Source organism: Tursiops truncatus, chromosome 1 (assembly GCF_011762595.2).
Source record: "Tursiops truncatus isolate mTurTru1 chromosome 1, mTurTru1.mat.Y, whole genome shotgun sequence".
NCBI lineage: Eukaryota > Metazoa > Chordata > Mammalia > Artiodactyla > Delphinidae > Tursiops > Tursiops truncatus.
Window position 1 is genome coordinate 44411567 of NC_047034.1, and position 26070 is coordinate 44437636.

At 37.6% G+C, this 26070-nt stretch overlaps 1 protein-coding gene across 1 annotated transcript in view; it reads right to left on the reverse strand.

The window, feature by feature from the left end:
• The window catches only part of HMCN1 (hemicentin 1), a 522545-nt gene that overhangs the window by 253607 nt on the left and 242868 nt on the right, over positions 1–26070 (reverse strand). The window contains exons 16-22 of the mRNA XM_033853373.2: positions 14626–14820; positions 11883–11978; positions 10560–10687; positions 9065–9209; positions 5276–5388; positions 3201–3360; positions 2404–2572 (exon numbers count right to left, since the gene is read on the reverse strand). Of these exons, the coding sequence (XP_033709264.1) occupies positions 2404–2572; positions 3201–3360; positions 5276–5388; positions 9065–9209; positions 10560–10687; positions 11883–11978; positions 14626–14820 (1006 nt within the window). The remainder of the gene's footprint in view (positions 1–2403; positions 2573–3200; positions 3361–5275; positions 5389–9064; positions 9210–10559; positions 10688–11882; positions 11979–14625; positions 14821–26070) is intronic.

The window sequence follows — 26070 nt, forward strand, 5'->3', positions numbered from 1 at the left end:
CCCCCTTCAAAAAAAAGACTTAAGCATGTATGAGAACTCAACATGCAATATCAGAGATGGTGTTACAAAAAGTCAGGAAAGGACTGACTATTCCAAAATGGTGCTGGGCAAGTGGCTCTCCACATGGGAAAAATAAACAAATAAAATTAGAGCACTACCTAATACCACACACAAAATAAAAATTCAGATGTATTAAAATCCAAAATGTGAAAACAAACTTAAAAATTGCAATAAAACATTGGAGTTCTGTTTATGATCTTCCTAAAGCAGAAATCTAAAAAAATAATAGATTAACACCTTGAGCTACATAGAAATTTTTAAATTCTGTACAACCAGACACCATACATAAACCTGAAAGGCTAGGAGTAGACTGAGAGAAGATATTTTCAACACGTACAACAAACAAAGGATTGTTATTGAGAACAAAAAAAACAAATTTCTACATTCAATAAGAAAAAGAGAAACAAGTCACCAGTACATTGCAGCAGGTTTAAAGAGGCAATTCACAGATAACACAAATGGCCAACAAACAAGGGAAAACATTCCAGGCTCACTAGAGTTCAGTCACGTGAAAAGCAAGACAGTTGCAAGACACCATTTCACATCCAGACGAATGGCAAAAAATTTTAAGTCAGTCAACACCATGCAGTGATTATAATGTGGCAAAAGGTACACTTATATTCTGTTGATGGAAGGTAAATCAGGATTGCCCCTTCAGAAGGCAGTTAAGCACGGTCTACAAAGGTGAAAACAGTAATTCATTCTAACTAGAAATTGGGGTTCTAGGTACAAGTCGCAAAGAAACATGCATATGCATACAAAGAGAGATAAAAAGATATTCCCTGATGGGCTTCCCTGGTGGCACAGTGGTTGAGAGTCCGCCTGCCGATGCAGGAGACACGGGTTCGTGCCCTGGTCCGGGAGGATCCCACATGCCGCTGAGCGGCTGGGCCTGTGAGCCATGGCCGCTGAGCCTGCGCGTCCGGAGCCTGTGCTCCGCAACGGGAGAGGCCACAGCTCCGCAACGGGAGAGGCCACAGCGGGGAGGGGCCCGCGTACCGCAAAAAAAAAAAAAAAAAAAAAAGATATTCCCTGAAAAGCCATTTCTAAAACCAAGAAAAAGAAAAGAAGAAAATGTAGAAAGACAAAACAAACAAGAACATGAATGTCCATACACAGGGAAATGTATAAATAAAATGTAGAATATGTATATGGTAGTTAAAATGAATAAACTGAATATATGTATAAAATGGCTAAATGTTGACTCAATAAAGCAAGCAGTAGAATAATAATATAGAACATGTTACAATGGTAAATTGAAAACAAGTACACAAAACAAAATTAAAAACAGAGAAAACAATATTCTATACTATTTAAGGATGTATGCATAGGATATACACCAAGTCTGTGTCAGTGTTTGTGCCCCTGGGAAGGGAGAAAAGAGATTATGACTGAGGAGGGGAACAATGAAACTTCAACTTTATCTGAAATGTGGTATTTCTTCTATTCAAAACTATTCGAGGCAAATATTTTTTCAAACAAATAGTAAAGTAGTTCTTAATTGTTTACTTTTTTTCTCACCAGTGGTAGGGAAACTACTGTGGCATGAATTTATAGCTTCATAACCATACATCAACAAGTCTAACAGACAATAGCTAGAGACTGTAATTCTTATTCCGCCAGTAACTTCTGGCATGATGTTGAGTTAAAACAGTAACTGCTACCATTCTTTGAGAACCAGAGACGGGATATGGAATGTACATTATCTTATATCATCCTTTCAGGTATTATACCCATTTTATAAACAAGAAATCTGAGGTTCAAAGAGGCCCACTGAAAAAAACTGCCTAAGTTTCAGGTAAGCTTTAAGTGGTGGAGGTAAATTAAAACTCACATCAGCATGGCAACAAAGGTTGCGCTCTTAAGGGCTCTGGCATTCTGCTTTCCATGTCACTTAGCCTATCAAATATATTGTTTCAGTGGGCCTTTATTTGTATAAGGGTTTAAGTTCAATCAAGAAGATTTTTACACAGTCATCTAATGAAAGTCAAATCCTAGATATTAGAGAATGTATTGTGTTTTATTGCTCATCTGGGATTACTGGAATTTTATACTATGCCCTTTGTGCTAACCAGGATCTACATACAAATCCACTCCATTTTCATAACTACCTTGTAGAATGCACCAGTGGGAAATTATGTCAAAGCTGGGTGTTAGCATTTCTGCTATTAAAGAATGACTTAGAAGGTATATATATTTTCTGTAGGCTCGAATGTACGTGTAAATTATCTCAAATTTAAAAGTTTTTTTTTTTTTTTGAGACATTTGAAAACCTGAACAAGTACAGTCACCTGTCCCAAGAGATTATGTTTCACATGTTTCGATTCATCCCAGGTCCCCTACCTTGGAGAGAATGGCGAGATGAGCTGGGTTTCTTTGGCCCAGGTAATTATGGGTGGGGGTAAGCTCTTCACTTCACATGGAAGTGTCACCTCTACCCCTGCAAGGACTGAGATCTCAACAGGCTTATCCTGGGACAGTCCTCGTTGATCTCCGAACACTCTGGGCCTTACTAAAATAAACACAAGTTTTGAAAGGGAAACAGTACATTGAAAACAAAGCACACTTTAATTCACACTAAAATGGGGACTACTAATATTCTTCAGTAATTTGCAAAAAGATGCTGTTTGTTCCAAAGTCTCAGGACGTATCTAAAGCTTTCCATTAACACACATCGTGAGAGCTTAAAGGAAAAGGACTAGAAAGTTTTCCTTTTTAGCTCCTTCTTTCAGAACACAATGCAGAGGTCGGCTGAAATGCCCTTCTGGAATCTAGCATCTGTAAAAGCAACCCCTCAAGGCAGAGCACTAACCAAGATATAGCTGAGGTTTGGCTTTGTTTTAACTAAGTTTTAACTAAGTGGTGTTTCTAAAGAGGGTTGGGTGACATAAGCGTACTCCTTGGGAAAACACCATAAAATTTTTCCGAAAGGCTATACAATTCCTCTCCCTTTAAATCAGAATCTAAGTAGAGGAGATGTTGGTTGGCAGGAAAAATGCATTTTTTGTACAAAACTATAAACTTGGAAAAGCAGTTCACTTTACGGGTACAGCCCTCTAGTAACATTATTTGGGAGAGAAATGTGAGTTTTGGCAGACAGACAGCGTCAAAGAAAAACATTCCTCCCCGAGGGCTCTCACCATAGACAGTCAGCTGCACTTTCCTTTTGGCGTATCCGGCTGCATTGGTGGCAGTGCAGACGTACTCCCCGCTCTCCTCACCTCCAGGGGACACCACATATAGACTTCCGTCAGCCCCTGCGGAAAACTTAGCACTGCTGGTGGAAATCCGCTCGCCCTTCTGCAAAACAACACAGAGCAAAAAGTGTTTTTTAAGATAATAAAGGAGTGACTTAATGTCTGGAAGAAAAGAGAGGAAGAAAAAAATCTCTGAAGGGGAAAATACTAGATTGAAAGAATGCTAATTTGAAGAAAGCTCTTTGTAAGAAAAATTAAACAAACAATGCAAAGGTGACATTTCTTCATACCAAACTAGATCCCCTTCATTCCAAAGCTACTTAAAAGTGGAGGGGATGGGGTTTCTCTGGTGGCGCAATGGTTGAGAGTCCGCCTGCCGATGCAGGGGACACGGGTTCGTGCCCCGCTCCGGGAAGATCCCACATGCCGCGGAGCGGCTGGGCCCGTGAGCCATGGCCGCTGAGCCTGCGCGTCCGGAGCCTGTGCTCCGCAACGGGAGAGGCCACAACAGTGAGAGGCCCGTGTACTGCCATAAAAAAAAAAAAAAAAAAAGAAGTGGAGAGCATGAGGTAGCAGCAGATGGGATGAGTGTTTATGCTAAGCCAGGTACCGTTTTGAGCACTTCACATGAATTAATTATGTTAATGCTCACAACAATCTTATGAGTAGGAACTACTACAACCCCTGTTTTACAGATGACAGCATTAAATCTGGGGGCTTGGCAGAGTAACTTGCCCAGGGCCAAACAGTCAGTCAGTGGTAGAACTGGAACTCGAACCCAGGCAGGCAGGCTTGGGGGCCTAAACTCTTAACTTCTGTGCATGATCCCAGCTCAAAGGCCATCCTGTAAAGAAGATTTCATTTTTACATTTCCCTAAAACGCATTAAGCTTCTACTCAGTACCAGAGACTGTGCAGTTTGGGGGATCCGCTTCACCACCATATTTTTGTGCCCAGGATGCAGAAATCTTAATCTTTCAATTTAATTTACGGATGTCAAAACCAACTTCTCTATATTTCAGAGATTTTTAGAAGTATAAAATTAGATGTTATGACAAAATACTTTGGTTGTGACCCTAAATATACAAACGCCATATTTCATTATTATGCCACCATTTTATATTACCTTCTCTCTACCAGATTTAATCTACAGAAAATATGCCACCTTCATGGCTCAGGAAATGGAAGAAGGAAGTCCTTCTTTCCTCACTGCAAGAACATAAGGAAAAGCCAGAGAACTTCACGACAGGGATACTGAGGGGGATAAATGAGTTCATCTATGTGTCTTATTTTGGCTTCCAGAAGAGCAGAGTCCAAGATAAAGATTTGGAGTCAGGAAGTTTACTTGGAAAGTGATTCCCAGGGGCTTGAAGAGGACAGTTGGAAAGTTAGGCAAGAAGGAAGGAAAGCTAATAAAGGGTTTCACTGCCCTGATTTCCTCCGTGGCTGGGCTTATAAGCTCAGTGTGCTCGGGGCCCTCTGAGAAACTATGTAGATGCACCCCAGAAGGATTTTTCTGATAGATGAGAAGGGGGACATTTATATGGGACACCTCCCTCTCCCAGGATTTAATGTTCTTGTACTCCCTGACCACTCAGCAGGCTAAGTGGCCTTGTGGGGTTTTGGAGAAAGCCCTGAGTCCCCAAACTAGAGAGGTACATGCATGAAGAGTGACCCTGGCAGAGAGCATGGAGCAGTCCACCAGAGCTGAGCTTAAGTCAAAAGGGTTTAGGGGATGTGGCAAGGAGTAAAAAAGGATCTGCTACAACATGTGAAGTGCTTAGAAAAGTCCCCGGCGCAAAGAATGTGCTGCATTAGTGTTCACTGTTGTGTTAATACTATTTAAGCATCAAGTAGTTGAATGAACTAAGGACATTTTAAGGTCCCTTCTAAGATGTATGACTATGGGTTTTCCTTTCTGTAAGGTTCTATGGTACAGTGACAAGTTCCATGTATGAAAATATTCAAATACTGTTGTAGCAACACATATTAACAAACATCACTAGATATGTCATTTACCTTGGACCAGATGATAGATGGTTTGGGAATTCCACTTGCCTTGCATGGTAAAGTTACTGGAATGCCTTCAATGGTACTGAGTACCTGCTGTCCATGCTGAATGGTTGGCAGAACTGGAAAAGGAAGCAATATGCAGAATCTGAGCACCCGTCCTTCCATTTAGCCTCACGAGTCTAAAGTTGAACATTTTCAGGATATACGAATATTTCTAAAAACTAGCAAAGACAACCTTTTCTGTTAGAAACGTATGGCAGTTTGTAAGGGAGTGTGATAAAGTAAATAAAATAGTTGCAATCTGAAGAATTTAATAAACACTTAAAATCAAGTAGTAAATTAAGTTGATTTTCCTAACAAAAATAAGAGAGAACTGAAGGAAATCGTATTTTCAGGAAATTCAAGCTAGAACTACAGTTACACACTTAACATATCTTACACCATTCTCCATTACCCCATTAAGCTGCAGTGAGCTGACTTAACCTCACCTCCAGAGAAATGGACTGTTTAACCACTACAGATTAAATGCCTGTCTATACACAAGAATCACTTAGCAAGCTACTAAATTTAACCTCGAAAATAGAATCTATTTTCGTAAAAGGAATTCAAAAGTAAAGCTTGAAAGGCCTCAGGAGTTTACATTTAAAAGTCTAAAATACAAGATTTTAAGTCTATATATATATATATATATATATATATATATATATATATATATATATTTTGCGGTACGCGGGCCTCTCACTGTTGTGGCCTCTCCCGTTGCGGAACACAGGCTCCAGACGCGCAGGCTCAGCGGCCGTGGCTCACGGGCCCAGCCGCTCTGCGGCATGTGGGATCTTCCCGGACCGGGGCACGAACCCGCGTCCCCTGAATCGGCAGGCGGACTCTCAACCACTGTGCCACCAAGGAAGCCCAGTCAATATTTTTCACTAAGAATGCATATCTTTTGACTTTAGAAAGCAACTAAAGAATTGACATTATATGATTGGAAGCAAAAGGAAAGGGAAGACTTCATCATTCTATTCTGTATATATCTGTTCATCATAACCAACTTGCATACAAAAAATTATCAATACTCAATGTTCTCAAAATAAAGAATTCGATTAAAGAAGCTCCCAGGGACTTCCCTGGTGGTCCAATGTTAAAGAATCTGCCTTCCAATGCAAGGGACACGGGTTCCATCCCTGATCAGGGAACTAAGATCCCACATGCCACAGGGCAACTAAGCCCACGTGCCACAACTACTGAGCCCGGGTGCCTCAACTAGAGAGAAGCCTGTGTGCCACGAACTACAGAGCCCATGCATTCTGGAACCCACGCACCACAACTAGAGAAGAGAAAACCTGCACACCACAGCTAGAGAGAAGCCCGCGCTCCACAACGAAGAGCCTGTGCGCTGCAACAAAAGATCCCGCATGCCTCAACGAGGATCCCGCATGCCGCAACTAAGACCCGACGCAGCCAAAAAAAATAAATTAAATAAATAAATAAATAAATAATAAATCTTTTTAAAAAAAAAAAGCTCCCATACGTGAAAGTACCTAACATAGCGCAAGGAACGTAATGAAAGCCCAATATATACCAGGAATTTCCTTTCCTTCCCCCAGAAAGATGAGACTGGAGCTGTTCCCTAGAGCTCAAGCACTCACTGTGGCTCTTGTTTTTAAGTCAAATTTCTCTAGAATTATCCCAGCTACCCCGGAGTAGAAGTTTGCCAGAACAAGAGAAACCAGAGACCTCAGTGCAAAAGCTTCCTTTTGAAAGGCTTAGATGAGCTTTGCTACATCCTTGTATTTTCCTAAGGCTGGGATTATTCTTTAGATCATATCTTCTTAAAGAATTGGCAGTAAATTCCCAGCCATAGACAAGAATGTCAGGCTACTCTCTAAAGTGAGAAATTTAATTTCCAGAATCATCATGGAATAGTCAACTTTCAACTTTGCTGTCATTTTATGGCAACATGGAATAAGTCATTTTCTTAAATACATATTCAGTTCGACAGCTATAAAGGCAAGTGGCAAATTTAGGCAACGGTTTTCAAATCTGATGACATTTGAGTATGGAAGAGTTTTTCTTTCCAGATTGTCAATCTATGTAAATCAACATGACAATTAAATAGTTTGTCATTTTAATTTGCACATATTTATATGGGCATTCGTTAATTCAATTCTTCTAAGAATTCTTTGAGAGCCTTTGATTTACAATGTGGTGTTAATTTCTACTGTACAGCAAAGTGACTCAGTTATACATATATATATATATATATATATACATTCTTTTTTAAATATTCTTTTCCATTATGGTTTATCTCAGGATATAATAAATACTCTTAAAAGTGGAGAGGCAGAGTGATGAAATTAACATAAATACAGAGGTATACAGAATTTGTGATACTGGATCACATCCAACTCAAAGGCAAATCTGTCCTCTAAATAGCTGTTTGGTTTAGTTCATGTCAAATGCTGGGTTAATTTTTCTTAATCTTATTAACTAAATCAGTTACTCATTTTGGCCTAAGATGGATGAAACGATGTTGTGAAATGACCTTTTAAACTTTTAACTGGTAAAATTTTTTGCATCTTGATAAACCACATCATTGGTTCGTCTGCCTTCTCCATACTCCTTGGATCTGGCAGACATCACAACTAATCATGTCACTCTTTCACCCAAGTGAAAATTGATATCAGAATTCTTCTCAACACAATATTCTAGGCAGTTGCTAGATGCCAAAGGGAGATGACATGAATGCATTTCTACCGTAGACTCTCAAACTGGTCCATAAGCACCCTCTGCAAAATGTATGGACTGATCTTCTTTAAAAAATGGTTAAACACAGCTATACCCAATTTGACATTATGTATTTACTCAACTCATTTAATGTTACTTTGGTATTTCTTCAAGAATATCTCACATAATGTTGGTGGAGATTGGTACAAGATTGGTATAGGACTGAAAGAGGTAGAAGACGCTATTTACAATGAGAAGCACACATTAAAAAGATGTCCTGTATCCACTGAAAATTTCAACAGAACAAGCAAAACTTGGAAATTACTGGATTCTCCAATCCAGGCCCTAAAAAAGACTGAATCAACTACTAAAAACAAATGTTCTATTCTACTTTTATCCCTGTACACAGAGCTAGTTTTTAATACGACACTTTAAAAAGCAAAGTCTTCAAAGGAGATACACAAAAGAAGTTACGACAATTTCTTAAGCTATGAAGCTGTTATTTATTGAGATGTAAAAAGTTGGTAACGGTTACTCACGAATGGAAAAAAGATGGTTTCTGGATTTTTTTATTTGTGACCTTTAAGTTATTTAACACGCAAAAAGATTGTTTGGAGCACATGAAGTGGCCTTTAGAAAAGTTTAGGTCATTTCTAGCAAACACACAAAGGGGTCATTAGTAAGAAAATGCTTGTGCCACAATCCGAGAAGAGGAGGCAATTTGGATGGCACAGTAAGTTCAGCTTTCCTGAAATTAAAATGTACTTTTAAACATAACTCTTTGAGAGCTGAGTTCACTTTTATCAATTAAGAAACCACTTACAAAAGCCCCTGGAGAGACTCAACAAGTGACTCCCAATAATGTCCTTTTGTATATACAGAAAAGGGAAATCTGGAAACAGGCTTAACAATGTAAATATTGTTCAAGAAATAAGGCTTTTTGTTAAGAATAACAATTAGGAAAGATATCTGCTTCTTAAAACTAGAAGAACAGAGTTATTTGATTTAAAGATATGAACCCAGCTTTGAACATGGTTTGGAAAGAATTATGATGGGTGCGCCTCTTACCATGCACGTCCACAGTGGTAGTTTTGCTAATGGTTCCAGCAACATTACTGGCCACACAAGTATACTCGCCCCCGTCCTGCAGCCGAGCTCTTTCAACATGGAGACTCCCGTCACTGCGTACAGTGATGTAAGGATTTTGGACCAACTTGAAGGAAAAAAAAAAGTCATTTTTAATTAAACAGGCAATATTGTGTAAGCCCAAAACAGATCTGCTTTCTTCTCCAACTGGGTTATTAAATGTGTTATAAAATAACAAAATATTTTAACACCCTTAAGTGAAAAATGATGAGAATAAAATGTTACCAAGAGTAGCATCAATTGTATGTCACTGTGATATACCACCAAAAATCCTATCCACTAACATCTGTCAGAATTATGCACATATTGGAAAGGGAAAGAAATAGAAACAACACGAATTCCCTGTTTCTGTAATTTTTGTTATCACGAAGGACCCAAACTTCACTTTTACTTTTGGCTTAATTTGTTCTTTTTCAAGAAGGCTTTACTACCACTTCCAAGCCATCTGACACTTTCATTCTGGCAAACAGGCATCATTCAAGCTGAGAGAATGTGACTTAATCTCAACATGCACCCTTTTCAGTGACAGATACAAATAATATTAGAGGGCAATGTATGATATAGGAACTGCATGAGAGAAGGCTGACAACGGTTTCCGTTAAGAATCATCACCTCTAACTCTGTAACATTTACACATTTTGTTCAATCACAGGGTACTTTAGTGCTCAAACAGTATCATCCTATGTTATAAGGGCATTTATTATTGAGTGAGGTGCACTCATTTTTCTCAGGTTTTTATGCAAATACAAACAATTTTACATCTTATCCCATGGAATCAATTCACTTTTAATTGGTACTTCAATAAGGGAGTAAGTCTAAATACTCTGGAAAATGGAAGGAAAAATGCTCTGGACTAGGTGAAAATTTATTGCTATAGATAGCATGTTTACAGAATAATTCCTTACAATTGTGAAAATTTTTCGCATTCCTTCATAATCAAAAGTTATGCATTGAAAAACGACACAAAGTAGATCCACATTTTAAAACAGTTCACAATAAAAGAATGTTTGACGATAACAATGAAGATTAATATATAAAATGAAAGAATGTTATGAGAATATTAACATTTTATTATGTCCTGCAAAGAAGTATATAAAATATTTAAATCCTATGGAAAAAAACTTCATACTTGCCTCAGTTATTACATATTCTGAAGAGAGTTTACTAGTTACAAAATTATAAAAATTACACCATTGACTATTTCTCCATCATATTAATTTCAAAATAATATGAACTGCATAAACATGTTAATACTGAAGAAAAGTTTTGGTACACTTAAAAAATATATGTTTGTATATTTATTACATTAAAATTTCAATGTTTGGAATACATTGCCTCTTACACAAGAGGCAATATATGAATATGAATTCATATTACACAAGAGGAATACGAATGCATGGATTTAAAATGTTCTTACCATGACTGAGTTCTTAATCCACCGACGTTCTGGAATGGGATTTCCAGCCAATAGAACACAAGGCAAAGTCAGCTGCTGTCCTTCAATTACACTGGTCGCTGAAGGGCTGATTCCGATGAGTGGAGCAACTAAATCAGAGAGAGAACACAGGCACCGTCGATGCTATTTCATCCAAAGGAAAGCAAACTCTTTTATAGGCAAAGATGACTACTAATTATGCTATTAGAAATGGAATTTTCAAGAACAAGATTTTTAAATGTACATGGGTATGAATTGGAAGATAGAGATAAAGGACCCTTCTAAGCAGAGGGAATGGCAAGAGGACAGGTAATAGCAAAGAAGTAGAGAAACTAAAAAAGAATAAGTCTATGGCATGAAAGGGCAGAAAAGTCAAGCCAAGAAATTTGCAATGTATTCAAATGGGGAGTGACTGAAAGCATGGATAAATAGAAGAGTGGAATCATCAGAACCATTTTCAGGAAATATCAATCTGAGAACTTACCGGACAAGGGAAAAGTGGAAGGGATGAGATTAGTGAGGAGGCTGTCATAACTGCTCAGGCAAATAAAATGAGGTGGACTCTTAGATGGAAATCAGAGAAGTAATTCTACATAAATCAAAGCAAAATCTCTAAGAGAGTCTTCTTGGAAAATTTAAATATACGTAGATGAATTAAGGGAGATACATAAAGAAAATTTTATAGAAGTGTATTAATGAGATTTAAAAATCACAATAAATGGTGTAATAATTTAAACAATGTAGGACTAGTGCATAAATAGAATTCCAAGGAATAGACATAAGATTATAAATTTAGCACGTGACCAAATGGGTATTTTACTCAGTGGGAAGAGAACATGCAATAAAAATATTAAAACAAGTGTCTTACTACTTGGAAATAACGGATATTATATTCTTACTTCATATCATACACAGAAATAATTCCATGTGGACTAAAATAATAAGTGTAAAGAAAAGAACTAGAAAAGCACACCACCACAACATGTGTGTGTTGTGTGTGTGTGTGTGTGTGTGTGTGTGTGTGTGTGTGTGTGTGTACTCATACTTAAGACTTAAATGAATTTATTCAATTGACCTTCGTTTCTTCAAAGGAAAGATAAGGAGCTTGAAGAGGATGATCTCTATTTCCAGTTCTAACATCATGAAATATGAAATAGGGTGGGGAGAAGGAAGGCTAATGTAGTAATCAGATGTTTACCTGGGTTTTTTTTTGTTTGTTTTTAATGGTACAGGCAAGAGATGACGTACTAAGAGGAGTCTGATGTTTTCAAAAAGTGTGGTGTCTAAGTACTTAATTGATCTTACCAAGTCCTGTCACTGTTACTGTTGCCTGGGACTGGATCTTTCCAAACTGGTTTTCAGCTTCACAAATATATGTTCCTTTATCACTTGCCCATAAGTCTAAAAAGAAGAGATTATTTACTCATTCAACATCATCTGTGGAGCATTAACTATGTGCCAGGCACCGTGCTTGTGATCTGGTAGTTCCCATTCTAGGGGAGGAGACATACCTTGAAAGCAACAATCGTACCACAGTGTGATGACTGCTCTAATTTGAGCTTCAGACAAGGAGCTATGGGGGCACAGAGACAGAAGTGACTGATGGCACAACGAGGAGTTCGGGAAGGATTCACATAGGAGGTAATACCTAAGCTGTACCTGAAACAGTAGGTAGAACAGAGGAAGGGCAGTCCAAACCTAATGGGCTGCAAAGGCAAGAGCATGACTTGAAAAATCGTGGTCTGTTCAGAGAATGGAAAGCTGCAGTACCACCCTGGGGGCGTTTGGAGGTTTGCAGGGGAGACTGCTTTCATTGGTCCAATGATCAGGGGAGTCTACTGGCAAAAACTAGGGAGACAATGCATGGGGGGGGGTTCACGAAAGGAACAATATCCCAGGTTCACCAAGACTTTTGAAGGCCCCACTGGAAATTCATGGATGTGATGACTTTGTTTATAATTATTTGAACCTACAAACTAATTCTGTGTAAGTGGAAGAAAGAAAGAACTCTTGCAAGAATTGCCCGCCATTTCAGAAAATCACTTCACCAGCCTGGAGTTTTTGAGTCATCAATCCCATATTTCTGTATCAGTCTACATTTTAGCTCTCAAATTCATGGTGATATACATAACATGTATACATATTGTATGAGCATTGCCAGAGTATTATCTATTTAAATACATATTATTTTAATAAAAATTACTTTCCTTTGTTTTCCTTTGTACTATATTTTGCATGTTAAAATAATTTTTATTATGTACGTTGATCAAATACATAGAATTTTCAGAATAATAAAAAGGATATTTATAAAATATTTAAAATTAAAGAGTGTGTTAGGGGACTAGGATGAGGATCGCTGGGTTACAGGCCGTGTGGGCACAGTCAGGAGCCTGAAGATGAAGAGGTAGTCTGGTGCCTTATAAAACAGCAAAGTTTTACCTTATGAGCAACTGGGGAGTCAAGAGAAGATTTTTAAATAGGGGATTGATCGTCACCTTTGCAACTATCTTAACTAAAATAGGCACAGTTTAATCTATTGATAAGACATTGGCAGAGAAAAACACAGCTTTCCATTATGAACAGTTCCATACTATCCCAAATAAAGAGCAGTGACCAAGTTTCTACTCTGTTAACCACATGCATATAACTGCAGAACTGCATCTGGTAAGCACAGTGTTCACTCTCAAAATTAGCAAACATTCATTTGCCAAGGAAAGCTCAGCAAATCACCTAGTTAATAAGTTATACATTGTTTCTAACGAAGATAGTCTCCATATTATCAACTCGGGCTAATTTCTGTAGAAATACAAAATACCAGTGAGAGCTAAGTTTCTCATCACTAGTTTCCTTTTAGATGATTTAGTTTGAACAACTGGGCAACCATCGGTGAATACACTGCCCTCCTTTATTCTTACTTTTCTTTCATTTCTGCTAACTGATTTGTTTTCAGGTCTCATTTGTTTCCCTCTGGGTTGTTTCTCATAACCACCATCACCCTACCTACATGATCCTCCCCATTCTTCCCTCCCGCTCCTGTCTCCTCATATCCTGCAGGGGAGCTGTTCTGAAACAGTACTTTCACATGCCTTTTCGTGCCTATGAAGCTTGGGGGTCTATTTTCTACCTCACCAACTACATTTCTTCACCTGCACATTTCAGTTCCTGCACAATCTGACCCAATCTAATGAGTAATTCTGGTAGGTACTTTTGTGACCATCCACTCAGACAGTAGATTGTAAAATGCCTGAGTGAGGAACCCCATATTTGACTTCTGTCTTCACCTAGCACAGAGCTGTAAGCACTTGTAATTAGACAGTTTAATTTGTACTGAAAGTTTAAGTGGCTAATGCACATTTAATATTGTTAATAAACATGAAAATCACTTATTGGGGGCTTTCTACAAAATACCCTAAAAATGCAATTTTATTAAAAAAAAATCAATTAATCATCTAAATGTTTTTACTCCTCTGGTGCCAGTATCCAACTATTCTTAACAATATTTGAAAAAGTACTAAGGGTTTACAAATATCTGAATGCTTAATAGCTTACAGGTAAAAGTTTGGGATGATGGCATATTTGACTTTTTAAAAAATGTTTTGCTCCAGATAGATATAGCTCTTAATCAAAAATTTTTGATAGTGTATAGTGTCCCTATGTGGTTATGTATTCTTGGCCCAAAATTAACATTAACTAACTACTAGTAATATTTTACCTTTCTATACAACAGGTGGTACAAGAGTCAATAAAATGTGATTACTTATCCACCTACAGGCCCAGGAGACTCTATTTGCAGTAAGAAACAATGAGATATGAAGAAAGTCATATTGCTTCATAAATCTATATGATATAGTAATGACATAAAATTGAATAAATGTTATTCATTTATGACAATTCCTAGATATGAGTTCAGTATTATTTTAAAATGAAATGCAACAAACAAAATATGTTGGCACGATTAATTCACTATTTTAAACATAGCAACACCTATGTATAAAAATGTATAATTTATATGTATATATTTGTATAAAATATATTTCCTTTAACCTACTTGAAATAAAGAGAGCTCCTGTTCTTAGTTGGCTGATGGAACTCACTGAAAAAGGTCTTGAGTAGATGGGCATGTTGTCTAATCTTCGCCATTTAATCTTTGGTTCTGGATAACCCTGGACATAGCAAGGTAATGTCACATTTGAGCCAATTTCCATAGACACATCAGCAGGTTCTTGTATAAAAACTGGAGGTGCTAGAAGATATTTAAAATGAAAAAGAGTGGTCATTGGTATAGTATACATGTGCCTTAAATATAAATTATTAAACTATCAACAGATTGAATTCAAATCAAATCATGGTTCATATAATATTATAAATATATGCTTTAAGTATTCCTGTCTGCTACTGAAATAGATTTTTTAAATAAATGAATAGAGCAACAAAGAAGTTCAACTATTTCCTTAAAGTGATAAGATGGAAAGGGTGGGAATTTAAATCAAGATTTCCTTAACTAAAGGGAATCTTTCATTTTTGGAATTTGTTTTCAATTTTAGTTTATGCCATACTCCTCAAAACTTAAAATTTTCTTACAAATAAGTCTGCCTTGCAATGAAATATTTTTGACACTTTCCAAAACTTACTTCTTTAGGCTGAATTTTTAAATAAACTAATTATATCAGAGTTCATTCTTCAATAGATCACCATATAACAAGGTAACAGTATTTAATCTTAAATTATATTCTTGGTGTATATCACATTCTTGCTTCTCAATATCTTTCACATTTTTTTTTTGCATTTTTGAGTTAAAGAAATTGAAGCTTGAGAATCAATAATTCAAATTAAAGTAACAGAATAGCATTTGATAAATGGAGAATACGGAGTGCTTAATGTTAGAGCTAAGAAATGATTCAGAAATTATAAAATTATAAGTAAGACGTCTACACTTATCTACATAATTTAGGTAACCACAGAAGTCAGGGGGAAAAAATCAGAGGTAACAGGCATACCCTGGAAAACAGAGGAATGCAATATAGGGAGGATGCTGTCAGAAGGCCCAAATAGATGAGGCTCTCAGTATGTCCCACGGAACTTATGAGTAATAATGTTTGAGGTATCAGGCAAGGAGAAATACATAAGCTACTATTAGAGGTAATAGATGAAACCTGCTCTTGTAGGACTCTAAGAGGAAGTACCCTAGGGATGTCTCCTTGATAATGTCAAGATTAAACAATGGTTAGGAACTACAACAACTATCACTTATAGAGCCAGAGACTCTGTTAAGTCCTCTTCCTTAATTACCTCATTTGATCTTCAAAATATCCCTATGAGGTAGGTACTGTTATTACCCCAATTTTATAAAACTGAGACAGAGATAGTTTATTTGCTAAGTGTCACATGGAGTTGAACAGTGGAACTAGGATTGAAAACCAGGTTGATCCGACTCCAAAGTCACAATTCTTTATCATTTTATCAGCCTCCCCTTTTCCATGGGTTCTTATAACTGCCCATACTCAAGCTGGTTTTCAGGCTAGTAAGAATGGGTGTAGAGATCACTTCTCTCCTTCTCAACAGGAATTCTGGGACTTGGATGTACAGCTGTCTCCCAAGTAGCATTAGTGCTTTATTAGCCTGGGCCAAACGACCTCCTTTAACTTTACAGCCACATTTTCGATTATTTCTCCATACAAATCTTATTCTCTGGACAATCAGAACTTACTCGTCTCCAGTCAAGGATGGACCTTTCCGAAATCAGCAACTGTGTTACCACCACCCCTTTCAAATGGGATGTCTGCTGTTGATCTCTGGCTACTGAGATACTGACAATTCTTGAAGGCAGTTCAAAAGGCCCTTCCTCAATGCCATCTCTTACCATCCTAAATGGATATGATTTCTTCCCTCTCTGAGCTTTCACAGAACTCACTCTACACCACTCTCACGGCAATGGCTAGATTCAGCCTCTTACTAGACTATATGTTTGACTTCCCCCAGAGAATTTATATTTGTAACCACATTTTTACCTTTTACAGCAACTAACATGGTACTTTGTGTATTATACATGGCTGCTGATATTTGTGAATGATTGAATCAATATTAAAACACTTCAACAATAACCTTGCGCGTGTGTGTGTGCATTAAGTGTATATGATGATAACATTGATCCAGTACATTTGAACTTGCAGTTTTGAAGAAACATGGCAATTTCAGAAGTGTAATTGTTTGTTTTTTGAAACTACATAAAAATACTACAGCTGAGCAATATGTTTTTAAAAAGAAGTTATGTACCTGTGTTTAGATTTCTCTTACATATATATGGGAATTTGACTAATAAAAATAATAGGTAAAATAAACATATTTAAAAAATAGTTTAGAAAGCAGCTGACTCTGTGCTTATCTTACGTGTGTAAGGCCTAGTTACTTTTCTCTGGAGTGATACTAGTCATTTATTCCAGAGCCAGCTGCTTGTCTGAAACAGAGAGGTATAAAAATCCCAGGATATGTTAGGCTCAGAGTGTGAACAGCTGAATATGGAGATTAGACAGAAAATAAATTCCAGAAGAGCAAAAAGATATGCAGAAGTCTGGGATTGTTCAAGTATTGGGGAGGAAACCAAGCTTACTGACATAAAGAACGTGGCCATCAGTGAAAATGGAGACAAAATGAGAATGTTCAGATGTAAGAAAGCCAAGAACAACTAGATTTAAAAAGGATAGGGGGCAGAGTCAAGATGGTGTGTGGAAAGACATCGAGTTAGCATCTCCCCACAACTAGGGTGCCTGCCGGTGGCTGGTGAAGGACCCTGACACCTAAGGAGATGGGAGGAACCCCCAAGTGAACCAATAGGACGTGGGGGGACTGAGGGGGGAGAAGAAGTAGAGGCCAGACAGGATTGGCACCCCTGAGGCTGGGGAGATCAGGAGAGGCAGGTGGGAGGGGCCCTCCGGGAGGAGCAGAAGAGAGGAGGGCATTTGCCCTTCCCACTTGAGTCCAGGAAGCCTGCTGGGCTCCCAGGTGAGGTTCCCCACCCTCTGAGACCAGGGATGGGGGGCAGGCCTGGGCCACTTCTGTTCCTTGAGCCTAAGCCCCAGCCCCCGACAGCCCCCAGGGCCTATTCCAGCCCTGTGGGTCCTAAGCATAGGTGCTGCCCACTGCCCAAACCTCACCCTTGCTTAGGTCCCGCCCTCCACAGCCAAGGCCTTTACCCCCCTTTTTTTTCCTTTCTTTTTTTTTTTTTCCCTTTCCCTCCTCTTTTTCACTATTGTGGTACTGATGTACCTTCCACTTGTTGATTCATCTAGATTTTTATATTCTTTCTAACATATCTGTTATTTCCTAGCCTAATTTTATTTTTCACTTTGTTATTGTTCTCTCTTTTTTTATTTCTTTCTTTCTTTCTTTTTTTTTTTTTTTGCCACCCCATGCAGCTTGTGAGATGTTGGTTCACGAGCCAGGGGTTGGGCTGAAGCTCCTGCAGTGTGAACTCCGAGTCTGAACCACTGGACTAACAGAGAATAGGGGTATTCCCTCAGACTCTAGGGAATATTCATTGGAGTGAGGTCTCACAGAGGTTCTCATCTCAGCACCGAGAACCAGCTCTACCCAACAGCCTACAAACTCCAGTGTTGGAAGCCTCAGGACAAACAACCAGTAAGACAGGAACACAATCCCACCCATTTAAAAAAAAAAAACAAAAAAACATGAGATGGCAAAAAATATGTCACAGCTGAAGGAGCAAGGTAAAAACCTACAAGACCAAATAAATGAAGAGGAAATAGGCAATCTAACTGAAAAAGAATTCAGAGTAATGATAGTAAAGATGTACCAGAATCTCAGAAATAGAATGAAGGCACAGACTGAGAAAATACAAGAAATGTTTAACAAAGATCTAGAAGAACTAATGAACAAACAAACAGAGATGAACAACACAATAACTGAAATGAAAAAAACACTGGAAGGAATCGATAACAGAATAACTGAGGCAGAAGAACGAATAAGTGAGCTGAAGACAAGATGGCTGAAATAACTGCCGAGGAGTAGAATAAAGAAAAAAGAATGAAAAGAACTGAAGACAACCTTGGAGACCTCTGGGACGACACTAAATGCGCCAACATTTGAATTATAGGGGTCCCAGAAGAAGAAGAGAAAAAGAAAGGGTGTGAGAAAATATTTGAAGAGATTACAGTTGAAAACTTCCCTAACACGGGAAAGGAAATAGTCACCCCAGTCCAGGAAGCACAGAGAGTCCCATACAAGATAAACCCTAGGAAAAACACACCAAGACACATATTAATCAAACTAATAAAAATTAAACCAAAGAAAAAATATTAAAAACAGCAAGGGAAAAAACAAAAAATAACATACAAAGGAATCCCCATAAGGTTATCAGCTGATTTTTCAGCAGAAACTCTGCAGAAGGCAGTGGAAGGATATACGTAAAGTGATGAAAGAGAAAAACCTACAACCAAGATTACTCTCCCCAGCAAGGATCTCATTCCGATTCAATGGAGAAATCAAAAGCTTTTCAGACAAGCGAAAGCTAAGAGAATTCCGCACCACCAAACCAGGTTTACGACAAATGCTAAAGAAACTTCTCTAGGCGGGAAACACAAGAGAAGAAAAAGACCCACAAAAACAAACCCCAAACAATTAAGAAAATGGTAATAGGAATATACATATTGATAATAACCTTGAATGTAAATGGATTAAATGTCCCAACCAAAAGACACACACTGGCAGAATGCATACAAAAAAAGACCCATATATATGCTGTCTGCTAGAGACCCACTTCAGACCTAGGGACACGTACAGACTGAAAGTGAGGGGATGGAAAAAGATATTCCATGCAAATGGAAATCAAAAGAAAGCTGGAGTAGTAATACTCATATCAGATAAAATAGACTTTAAAATAAAGACTGTTTTAAGAGATAAGGAGGGACACTACATAATGATCAAGAATCAATCCAAGAAGATATAACAACTATAAATGTTTATGCACCCAACATAGGAGCACCTCAATACATAAGGCAAATGCTAATAACCATGAAAGGAGAAATCGACAGTAACACAATAATAGTATGGGACTTTAATACCCCACTTACACCAATGGACAGATCATCCAAACAGAAAATAAATAAGGAAACACAAGCTTTAATTGACACAATAGACCAGATAGGTTTAATTGATATTTATAGAATGTTCCACGCAAAAGTGGCAGAATACACTTTCTTCTCAAGTGCAGCCAGAACACATCTTCTCCAGGATCACATCTTGGGTCAAAAATCAAGCATTGGTAAATTTAAGAAAATTGAAATCATATCAAGCATCTTTTCTGACCACAATGCTATGAGATGGAAACCAATTACAGGAAAAAAACTGTAAAAACCATAAATACATGGAGGCTAAACAGTACATTACTAAATAACCAAGAGATCACTGAAGAAATCAAAGAAGACATTAAAAAAATACATAGAAACAAATGACAATAAAAACATGATGACCCAAAAACTATGGGACACAGCAAAAGCAGTTCTAAGAGAGAAGCTGATAGCAATTCAGTCTCACCTCAAGAAACAAGAAAAACCTCAAATAAACAATATAACACTATACTTGAAACTACAGAAAGAAGAACAAAGAAAACCCAAAGTCAGTAGAAGGAAAGAACTCATAAAAATCAGAGCAGAAATAAATGAAATAGAAACTAAGAAAACAATAGCAAAGATCAATAAAACTAAAAGGGGTTTGATTGAGAAGATAAACAAAATTGGTAAACTCTTAACCAGACTCATCAAGAAAAAAACAGAGGATGCAAATCAATAAAATTAGAAATGAAAAATGAGAAATCACAACTCACACCACAGAAATACAAAAGATTATAAGAGACTACTACGAACAACTATATGCCAATAAAATGGACAACCACGAAGAAATGGACAAATTCTTGGAAAGGTACAATTTTTCCAAGACTGAACCATGAAGAATTAGAAAATATAAACATACCTGTCACAACTAATGAAATTGAAACCATAATTAAAAATCTTCCAACAAACAAGGGTCCAGGACCAGATGGCTTCACAGGTGAATTGTATCAAACACTCAGAGAAGAGCTAACACTGATCCTTCTCAAACTCTTCCAAAAAATTGCAGAGGGAGAAACACTCCCAAATTCATTCTGCGAAGCCACCATCACCCTGGTATCAAAACCAAAAAAAGATATCACAAAAAAAGAAAATTGTCGACCAATATCACTGATGAAAATGGATACAAAAATCCTGAACAAAATACTACCAAACAGAATCCAACAACACATTAAAAGGATCACACACCATGATCAAGTGGGATTTATCCCAGGGATGCAAGGATTCTTCAATATATACAAAACAATCAATGTGATATACCACATTAACAAATTAAGGAATAAAAACCATATGATCATCTCAATAGATGCAGAAAAAGCTTTTGACAAAATTCAGCACTCATTTATGATAAAAACTCTCCAGAAAATGGGCATACAGGGAACCCACTGCAACATAATAAAGGCCATATATGACAAACTCACAGTAAGCATCATACTCAATGGTGAAAAACTGAAAGCATTTCCACTAAGATCAGGAACAAGACAAGGATGTGCACTCTTGCCACTTTTATTCAACATAGTTGTGGAAACCACAGCCACAGCAATCAGAGAAGAAAAAGAAATTAAAGGAATACAAATTGGAAAAGAAGAAGTAAAACTGTCACTGTTTGCAGATGACATGATACTACACATAAAGAATCCTAAAGATGCCACCAGAAAACTGCTAGAGCTAATCAATGAATTTGGTAAAGTTGCAGGATACAAAATTAATGCACAGAAATCTCTTGCATTACTGTACATTAATGATGAAAAATCTGAAAGAGAAATTAAGGAAACACTCCCATTTACCACTGCAACAAAAAGAAAAAAATACCTAGGAATAAACCTACCTAAGGAGACAAAAGACCTATATGCAGAAAACTATAAGACACTGATGAAAGAAATTAAAGATGATACCAACAGATGGAGAGATATACCACGTTCTTGGATTGGAAGAATCAATATTGTAAAAATGACTATACTACCCAAAGCAATCTACAGATTCCGTGCAATCCCTATCAAACTACCAATGGCATTCTTCACAGAATTAGAACAAAAATTTTTACAATTCGTATGGAAACACAAAAGACCCCAAATAGCCACAGCAATCTTGACAAAGAAAAATGGAGTTGGAGGAATCAGGCTTCCTGACTTCAAACTATACCACAAAGCTACAGTAATCAAGACAGTATGGTACTGGCACAAAAACAGAAATATAGATCAATATCTTGCACCTGATAGATCTATCAGGTACAAGATAGAATGCCCAGAGATAAACCCACACACATATGGGCACTTAATTTACAACAAAGGAGACAAAAACATACAACGGAGAAAAGACAGCCTCTTCAGTGAGGGGTGCTGGGAAAGCTGGACAGCTACATGTAAAAGAATGAAATTAGAACACTTCTTAATACCATACACAAAAATAAACTCCAAATGGATCAGAGTTAAATGTAAGACCAGACACTATAAAACTCTTAGAGGAAAACAGAGGAAAAATACTCTTTGACATAAACCACAGTAAGATCTTTTTTGACCCACCTCCTAGAGTAACGGAAATAAAAACAAAAATAAACAAGTGGGATTTAATTAAACTTAAAAGCTTTTGCACAGCAGAGGAAACCATAAACAAGTCAAAAAGACGACCCTTAGAATGGGAAAAAATATTTACAAATGCAACAACAGACAAATGATTAATCTCCAAAATTTACAAACAGCTCATGGAGCTCAATATCAAAAAAACAAACCATCCAGTTAAAAAATGGGCAGAAGACCTAAGTAGACATTTCAAGGAAATGTCAAGGAAGACATACAGATGGCCAAGAGGCACATGAAAAGATGCTCCACATCACTAATTACTAGAGAAACGCAAATGAAAACTACAATGAGGTATCACCTCATGCTGGTCAGAATGGCCATTATGAAAACATTGAGAAACAATAAATGCTGGAAAGGGTGTGGTGAAAAGGGAACCCTCCTGCGCTGTTGGTGGGAATGTAAATTGATACAACCACTATGGAAAACAGTATGGAAGTTCCTTAAAAAACTAAAAATAGGATTACCATATGACCCAGCAATACCACTATTGGGCATATACCCTGAGAAAACCATAATTCAAAAAGAGACATGTACCACAATGTTCATTGCAGCTCTATTTACAATAGCCAGGACATGGAACCAACCTAAATGTCCATCAACAGATAAATGGATAAAGAAGATGTGGCACATATATACAACAGAATAGTACTCAGCCATAAAAAGAAACAAAATTGAGTTATTTGTAGTGAGGTTGTTAGACCTAGAGACTGTCATACAGAGTGAAGTCAGAAAGAGAAATACAAATACCGTATGCTAATATATAGATATATATATGGAATCTTTAAAAAAAAGTGGTACTGATCAACCTAGTTGCAGGGCAGGAATAAAGATGCAGACATAGAGAATGGACTTGTGGACATGGGGTGGGAGGGGGAAGCTGGGGCAAAGTGAGAGTAGCATCGAGATATATACACTACCGAATGTAAAAGAGTTAGCTAGTGGGAAGCAGCAGCATAGCACAGGGAGGGCGATCAGCTGGGTGCTTTGCAATGACCTAGAGGGGTGGGATAGGGAGGATGGGAGGGAGGCTAAAGAGGGAGGGAAAACGGGGACATATGTATGCATATGGCTGATTCACTTTGTTGTACAACAGAAACTAACACAGTATTGTGAAGCAATTATACTCCAGTAAAGATCTATTTAAAAAATAAAAAGGTTAGGGCTTCCCTGGTGGTGCAGTGGTTGACAGTCCGCCTGCTGATGCGGGGCACACGGGTTCGTGTCCCGGTCTGGGAAGATCCCATATGCCGCGGAGCGGCTGGGCCCGTGAGCCACGGCCGCTGAGCCTGCGCGTCTGGAGCCTGTGCTCCGCAACGGGAGAGGCCACAACAGTGAGAGGCCCGCGTACCGCAAAAAAAGAAAGGGTAAGTGAAGCTCAAGTTGTGCCCATAAAACTCACTTAAGATGAGAGAAGTCACCAGTGGTGAAGAAGCTTTGGGAAGAGTGTCAGGCACGAGACAAGCACAAGGTCAGGGAATAAATGTACTGGTACCAGAAAACAAGGCAAATGAGAGTACCAGGCACTAGGTAAGCAGCCAGGACAGCATCAATGACAAGCAAACATCAAAATGAAGCAGCTCCTCTTCAAGCCAAGAAGCCTTTTAAGTACTTCCGACTCCTGAGTGTGGCCAATTCAGACTCCAAGTGAATTAACATTGGGTGGATGGTAAGCAGATAAACAAAACCAGTGGGAAAGGAAGCAGAAGTGATTATAGTACAAAATATGGAAGTTGTACAGAGGAGCTGCTTAGAGAAGTACAGCCCACCAGGTGGTTTCAAATTGCAGCTCCACTATTTCTTAGTCTATAACCTTGGAAAATTATTTTACCTACCCCAGTTTAAATTTCCCCATGAACAGAAGGGCGATAACATATCCTATCTCACGCTGTTAAAAGAGAGAATCATTATTAATCATTTAACGTGTAGTAATCACCCAACTATAAACTATCAATGATCATAAATATTGTATAGTTAATTTATTAAATCATAGTTCTGGAGTTTAATGTATCTAACGTTAGTTTCAATTTTGGCTTCTGCATACAGTCTGTTGGATTTATTATGCTGGATCTTCTGTGATCCCCTAAATATTTGTGTGCAAGCACTTTGAGGACTGCACAGGGTTAAAGCACGGTACAGCTCTGTTGTCACTTACAGGTGGATATGGCTGTGTGCACACATTATTTTGAAAATATAAAAGTTACAAACAGATTGACCATCTTGCTCTGACACCTATTCTATAAAATTATTCTAGTTCCTTTAGTGATAATTAAATCTACCCCCACCATGGCGACTCTTGCATTAGATTAGTCAAACTGAGACTTTCTTTCCTAAAATGGCTGAACATACTGTTTTGGTTCTACCAAACCACAAAACATGAAACCACAGTCTAAGTCTAAAACATCACCCTCTGTGGTGTGGAATGCTGCAAATAAAGTCACTGCCAGGCCAACTTTTTGTTTGATGTAGCCAATCTTCTTCTCTTCCAATTGACACCCTTTTAAAAAAGGATGAAAAGCATTGGTAACACTCCCTGAACATTGACCTGAAATGTCCATAATGGAGACTCACTACAAGAAGCCAGAACTCATGAATAACATCAAATGATCTTTTTATGATTATTTTTTGATCTAGTATTGTTTATGTGAAATAATAGGCCCACAAAAACAAACTGAAAGTCTAACTATTTACATGATATGGATAAAAGCAAGTTTTTCTTCTTAAGTCATAATCTACTGAAATTTATGCCCAGTAGTTTTGGAACTCAAATGAATAATTTGATGCACCACTAACAGTAGGACTTAAATTGTCTCAAGCCCTTTTTTAAAAAAAAATCAAGTTGAAACAGTGACTATCGTATTAAAAGCACAATGCTTAATCTTAAACGCTATACCATTATTATATATGCATTTCTATATTATTTTTCAAGACTCAAAGAATCAAAGTGACCATTCAGTTTGTAAAGTTACTATTCACCTATTTGATACACGGCCATGAAGCAGCTTTGGAGGAAAAGCAGTAACCGCTGACATGCTGAATGCACATAGACGATAATACCTCGTTTCATCTTTACAACCGACCTATCAGGTAGGTACTGTTAAAAGTCAGGTAGAAAACCCAGTCCCTTTCTAGAGCTCATTCTCTTAAACACTATATAAATTCTAGGGAAAACTTGTTCTTTTGTTTGTTTGCTTTTAAACCTAATAGCAATAATCACAACTATCACTGTGACTGTGATTTGCACGGTGCTTGGCAGTTACATCCTCTATCTGCTAGGATATGTAACAATAGTTTTATGTGGACAGAAAAGGTCTAGTCAAACTTTGTAAGCTACAATGATCAGAATTCTAATGGTGAATAAGGAAATAGTTAAGGCACAGCAGAAACATGAATGGTACTGACGTTAATATTAAGTTATTTGGCAACTTTTAACAATGATCAAGGTTACAGTAAGCAAACAATAGAGTTTATGTTAGTAGTTCCATCAGGACAATTACTGGAATAAAAGTTAAGGAAGCCATTGTTTTAGAAAGGGTTGTTGAGAGTGAAGATCTTGAATATGAGTGGAGATAAAACAAAATTCAGTTCAAGGAATAAGGGATAAATATAAAACTTTTGTTAGGATGTGTCCTATCTACTCCAAGTCACTCCAGCACAGACAGACCTAACCCTTATATGGTTTGTCACTAATCCGAAGAGAGAACCTGGAAAGTTCAGAAGCTAAAAAGATTTTCAAGAAGACAGTAAGTAAGCAAAGAAACATGTAAGATGTTTAGATTTTCTACAGTCTTGGAG